Source organism: Pygocentrus nattereri, chromosome 12, assembly GCF_015220715.1.
Source record: "Pygocentrus nattereri isolate fPygNat1 chromosome 12, fPygNat1.pri, whole genome shotgun sequence".
Lineage (NCBI taxonomy): Eukaryota > Metazoa > Chordata > Actinopteri > Characiformes > Serrasalmidae > Pygocentrus > Pygocentrus nattereri.
In genome coordinates, this window is record NC_051222.1 from 41410811 (window position 1) to 41417174 (window position 6364).

At 44.6% G+C, this 6364-nt stretch overlaps 1 protein-coding gene across 1 annotated transcript; it reads right to left on the minus strand.

Moving 5' to 3' along the window:
* Positions 1 to 1581: 1581 nt before the first annotated feature.
* thumpd1 (THUMP domain containing 1) lies at positions 1582 to 6119 on the minus strand. Its single transcript, XM_017687367.2, has 4 exons — positions 5789 to 6119; positions 5447 to 5624; positions 3413 to 3661; positions 1582 to 2876 (listed from the first exon to the last, which is right to left on the minus strand). Exons 1-4 carry the CDS (start codon positions 5978 to 5980, stop codon positions 2590 to 2592), a joined length of 906 nt encoding a protein of 301 aa, XP_017542856.1. The 5' UTR covers positions 5981 to 6119; the 3' UTR covers positions 1582 to 2589.
* Between the last annotated feature and the right edge of the window lie 245 nt (positions 6120 to 6364).

Consider the following 6364-nt stretch of genomic DNA (forward strand, 5'->3'; position numbering starts at 1 on the left):
AAATTTCATGATGAATGGACTAAAAGAAACGGCCCAAAATGACTTGGAAAAATGTCTGGTTCCATTGACTTTCAGTAAAAGTGAAGTGTGTTGTTTCCTTCTCCTGTAAAGTTATGATTTCTGAGATATGAGGATTTCATCCAACAACAGTGATATATATATATAAATATGGGTCAATGACAAAAGGTTTTCAAAAATGTTATTTATATTTTAAAAGTGCTATCAAAGCTTTAATTGCCCACTTCGGGTATTAAGCTGTGCTGGTCTGGCCACGCGCCTGACTTTTCACACTAATCTCAGAATAAACAGGCATCTGCTTAGACACCCATACAAACCTTTGTCCTTTATGACTTTACACTTACATTTTTATCAAATAAATAAAAGTTATTACAATCATTTTATAATAATTCCACATTTTCATGGCTCTCCTGAGGTCAGACCACCTGACACGGTAAACGGACCCCTTCTGACTGCAACTCGAACAACACACTTTTACTAAACCTGCGCCCTTGGCTTTGCACCATAAGGTCACCTGGGGTCTTCTTTTAATGACTTTTAATTACCTTGGCTCCTCTTCTGTAAAAGCATGTCAAAATAAAAGTCCCCTGTTTCTGGTTGTGCCATCGGACATTTGAGGAAGTAAGAACTTGCGGGCAGACGTTGAGCTCTTTTAAAGTCGCCTTGTTTTGCAACATTTTTTTTATTTTAACGTTTTCAAACGTAAAATCGTGTCAAATTGTTTTCTTTAGAGTTGTATTACTAAATTACATTTTAAAAATATCAACATAGATCAACATCCAAATGAATTTTATATGGAATGGTTTCACATAAAAGAGGTGTTATTATTAGAGTTATTATATTATTATTAGTTATTATTATTATTATTATATAAAAGAGTGTTATTTAATCATTTGTTTTTATTGAATTATTTTCAGGACAAATAATGGACACAAAAAATGGACTTCTTTCAAGTCAATGACCAATGACCCTTGTATATGAGCACATATAAAAGTGCTACCACACGTGTTTTAAACAACTGCCAGTTTGGGTTATAGATGTTTTATATATATATATATATGAAAGAAATAAAAACACAGGTGTTCTGTCACACTGATCTGCTGAGATTTTTAATATGGGTGGTTGAGTCCGACACCCCTGACTGGAGAACGAGTTGTTAATGAAGTAGTGCGTTGCTTTTTATTGTAAATATTGTAAAAAATAAACTATTTAACATTACAACGGCGCACAATAATAAAGCTTATTTAAAATTAACTGCACGGTCAGAAAGTGAGTTTAGTGCTGTATATTCACACAAACTACTCACAACAGCACTCTGAGGATGTTGAGTAAAGTGGGACACAGCGCCCTCCTGTGGCACAGGACCGAAAACACGTGTCTGTTTTATTCTGTATTTATTGTATGTATACATACTGTCTGTCATCCTACTAGAACATATGTTCTTGTCGATGTTTACAGACCAGAGAAGCAGCCTGCGTAATGCATAATAATAATAATAATAATAATAAAAATAAAAATAAAATTCAATCAGAACTCACAAAAAACTACTTCCTGAAAGAAAAGTCACACTTCCTTGGTACTTTTATTCAGCGTTAGTAGAAAGACTTTAGGAATCCATCAAATGCATTTAGAATCACCCACTGGTCACCATTTAAACCTTTTACGCTGGGATATAAAAAAAAAACACAAAACACATTACAGAACCATCAGGAACCAACAGAAACACTTAATGGGTTCTCTGTTTTTTATTTCCAACAAACAATGATAAACTGACAAAGCAACAATCCAGAGTTAATCCTATTTAGGAATGGACAAAACAGTTCCTTAAGTGTGGGGTACAAACTCTGAAGTACTAGATAACTATTAGAGATAACAAGATGGTAAGTTCTAAGGCAGTCTGAGTGAATTGCACTGAAATGCACGTTCTACAGTCATTACGTGGTACAACTGTCATTACTAACCCGTCACTCCAAAGAGAGAGAGAGAGGGATATTTTACTGTGTTCTTTTAGTTTAATAGCTAGAACCTGATCATTTCAGTGTCTTTTAGTTATCCAACATGACTACACAGCACGCTAACCAAGTTAATGTCTGGAACTGGTTGAGCTTTTCAAGATAATTTAGTTAAAACTGACTCCGAACTTCCCATCATGTTACCCCACAATTCTTATCCAGTACTTTAGAGCTTGTACCCAACACGTACCTGGTTAATACCTAGAACTCAGAGCAGTGTAAGTGTTGTCTAAACTCCATCTGTCCTCTAAAGGTGTAAATCTAAACTGATGCGGTGAACCGCTTGGCCACTAAACCGCTAAAGTCCACACTGTTCCAACGTTTCACACCCATAAAACGGAGAGAAGCTTCCTCAAAACGAACTGTCCGTCACACGACACAGGGTCTCGGTCTCAGTCTGGACTAAATTAAACCTCTAAAGTCCTTTAGAAAGCAGATCCCAGTCTGCGAGTGCAGACAGGCCCAGTAAAAAAGGACCGGGCTCTGTACTGATCGCTCAGGAGTGCAACTGTATTTCAACTGTCAATCACTCTGGCTCCGCCTCTTCAGTCTCCTTGGCTCATCCTTCCATCTGTGCGTCCGCCCCGCCCTCTTTGACCTGTGTTGATTCTGACTCATTCTGCTCAGGCTCCGCCTCGTTCCTCTCAGGCTCCGCCTCCGCTGCTCGTTTTCCTTGCTCCTGATTGGCCGATGCTTTGGTGACCTCCTGCAGGTTGTACTTCCTGAAGAGCATGTAGTCCCGGACGACGCTGACGCAGCACACAGACTTTATGATCTCCACGATGATGGTCAGCTCGGGGTTGGTCAGATCCACCTTGTTCGCCGGATTCAGCTTCGCCACCAAACCTGAAAGGAGGTGAAGAAAAAGACGAGAAGAAAAGATGTAAGAACACAGTAGATGTTCTCAAGGTTTGACCACACAGCATATAGCCACTTCTTTGCTGCATGGTACCGACTCGGCTCGACTCGATTTGCCTTTCTCGGTTTTCCAGGCAAACCTGGTACTGGGTCACTCGGCGAGCTGAGCCGATACCAAAAGATGATGTAAAAAAGCTGCAGACTGCTGATTGGTTGGAGAGGATCGTCACTATCACCCAATAGCTACCAGGTTAGCGCAGCCTCTTGCGCCACTTTTGACCACCAGAATCATCTCGTCGCCTGAGATCTGATGTCGTTTTTCCAACTCTCCTGTTTTACTTCAGCAGGTCTTTTGTCTCGCTGCCTCTTCTCAGTTCATCTCCTTCACGCCACGGCAGTTTCATACGGCATCACTATGGCGACCAGCTACACTGTGGGGCGCTATATCTGCAGTGGAAAACGAAGTAGCTGGTGCCTCTACTCTATGAGTAGAGGCTTTAGAACACAGTAGAACCGAACCTTACCTGCCAGAGATTTGATGACCTCCTCTCTCTTGTTGTGGCTGCTGTTTCGGGCCTTGAAGTTGATCTGGTAGGAGGCGTGGTTTGGAGCTTTGAACCACGGCTCCAGGTAAGAGCTCAGGTACTTCTCCATGTCCTCAGGAAATGCTCTGCAGGTGCCGCTGACCGGCAGCATCCGCAGGATCACCCGAGACTTCTTCTTCTTTGTCTGGTGAAGGTCCTGCAGGATGTGGTGGACCAGCTTCTCCGGGTCTGAGAATGAGAGAGAGAGAGACGGAGAAAGCTAACTTTAGAGAACGACAGGCAAATGACGGCCATCAGTTCTCAGAGCAACAGGAGAAACACCGACCGGCCAGTTTGTTACATCTACCTCCTTTTTTACCCTCACTGTCCACTCTATCAGCTCCACTGACCGTGTAGTTCCACAGCTTCAGACTGTAGTCCATCTGTTTCTCTGATACTCTGTTACCCTGTTCTTCAGTGGTCAGGACCCCCATGGACCCTCACAGAGCAGGTACTATTTGGGTGGTGGGTCATTCTCTCGTGCACTTAATTGAGTGGCCGGTCAGGAGCACTTGAGGCAGAGCTGCCCAGAATTCTTTGTGGTTATTTGTCTCATTGTGGTGTTTAAACAGGTGGTAACTGACTGGGCTCCTCAGAAGCAGCACCATCTAAAGGTCTGGACCATCATCAGTGATGGTGCAACCAAAAGTAACAGGCACAATTAATCAACAAGTTATTGATAACTTGAGCAATATCAATTAAACCAAGCGTCATCAATAGATCACCAGATACATCAGAGCTGCGCGCTGTTCACCACAGCATCTCCATGTTCATCACTCGTTAATGCCTGAATGCCACCTTCCTGCAGGTTTCACCTCCAGCCCAAATCTAATCAAGGACTTCTGAAGGCAGAGATTCAGGGGGGGTCGATTAAGATCGGACCTCCTGAGTCTACAGAAAGGCAGATCTCCAGGAGCAGGTGTGGTGAACTAACAGAAATACCAATGTAGTTATATTATAACAGATGTTTGGGGAGGAGCATGCCTGAAACCCCTCCTTCTTCCAACCAAACACCCTAAAAATTCACATCCTCACCTTCTGTTCTGGTGAACACAATCCCCATCGCCACCCATCTCCTCCCTGTTTCTCTGTTCTACATCAGTGCTTCTACTGCTATGAGGAGGTCTGGCCCTCTAGCTACAGGCAGAGGCTGTCCAGAACTCGAGCCCAAGATCTCAGAGTTCTCCCGCCTTCCCTCAATCGTTCTTCCTTCATACTACCACCAAGTTGAAGGCATGGTCTGAACTCACAAACATTTTGTTTGGGCACAAGTAAACAAGAGCCAAATCAACTAAAGTTTGAAAGTATCATATCAAATCTGGTTTCAGTGAGAAGAAGATAGTGGGACACAATGCGTCACCGGTCTCCAGGTGCCAGCAAACGAGACCACGATATCGGGTTGGGCGGAGAACGATAGGAGGTTTGGTGGAGAACGATAGTAGGTTTGGCGGAGAACGACACTGGGTTTGGCAGAGAACGACACTGGGTTTGGCAGAGAACGATAGGAGGTTATGTAGAGAACGATACTGGGTTTGGCGGAGAATGATAGGAGGTTATGTAGAGAACGATACTGGGTTTGGCGGAGAATGATAGGAGGTTATGTGAAGAATGATAGGAGGTTATGTAGAGAACGATACTGGGTTTGGCTGAGAGCGATAGGAGGTTATGTGAAGAACGATAGGAGGTTATGTGGAGAACGATACTGGATATAGCGGAGAGCGATAGGAGGTTATGTGAAGAACGATAGGAGGTTATGTGGTGAACGATACTGGGTTTGGCAGAGAACGATAGGAGGTTATGTAGAGAACGGTACTGGGTTTGGTGAAGAACGATAGGAGGTTATATAGAGAATGATAGGAGGTTATGTGAAAAACATAGGAGGTTATGTGGAGAACGATTCTGGGTTTGGTGGAGAACGATGGTGTTCGGGTGGAGAACGCCAGGAAGTCAGGCCCGTGCGCCCGTATCCCTCACCGACGTCGTGCGTTCGGATGAAGACGACGTTATTGGCTCCGCTGTCCACCGCCTGGAAGCGCCGCTGCCGTTTCTTGCTGGATGACTGGATCTCCGCCACTTCTTTCTTCAGAGCTGCCTCCACATCATCTTCCTCCTCCTCCTCCTCATCGCTGCCACTGCCGTCAGGACCTCCCAACTGAAACAGGTCATTACAGACACACAGCCGTTAGCTCCGCCCACACGGCCTGGTGGGCAGACACACCTGAACCCTGTATCCCTCCGCTCTCCGCCGCGGTCTGTAAACCTACTGGGACTACTTCTCCAGGAACAGCCTCATGGGGAACAAGCGCGCGCTCTTACCTGCTCAGGGCCGTACAGCTGCTCTCCGTACTCTCCCAGGAGGCTGTAGGCTTCCGCCGTGCACCTGCGCGCGTTCATGTTACAGGTGATCAGCACGCCCTGCATGCCCGCGCCCAGCGCGCGCTCCTGCCGCGGCCGCTTGGCTCCGTGCGTGCGCACGCGCCAGCTGCGCTTTCTACTGTCTTCAGACATGATTCGGATTAAAACCCCGAACCGAACTCGCTGTTCACACCTGCTCACTTCCCCTCGGACATCATCAAACCCCCACCGGTCCAGCTCACTGCAGCGCGTGTGCGAGCGCGTGGGCAAGGCTTAGAGCGCGAGCGGCGTGATGCCAGCCGCAGTAAAGAAGAATACATTGTCAAAATAAAAGTCCCCTGTAGAAAATATTTTTTATTAGTTTTATAACGTTTTCACATAAGTTAATGTAATTTATTAAACATTTTTGAGTACAAAAAAACATTTATTCACACCCTACAGTCCTATTTGTAGTGATTTAAAAGTGACAATTAGAGCAGTACATAATTTCAATTAAGAGCGCAGCATATAAAGGCTAAATCCAAACATTCAAATAAA

Coding starts and splice junctions, on each gene's coding strand:
- thumpd1 (XM_017687367.2), bottom strand. CDS start 5,980: ATGTCTGAAGACAGTAGAAAGCGCAGCTGGCGCGTGCGCACGCACGGA. Junction 5,625..5,788: donor AGCTGTACGGCCCTGAGCAG/GTAAGAGCGCGC, acceptor GACCTGTTTCAG/TTGGGAGGTCCTGACGGCAG. Junction 3,662..5,446: donor CATCCGAACGCACGACGTCG/GTGAGGGATACG, acceptor TCTCATTCTCAG/ACCCGGAGAAGCTGGTCCAC.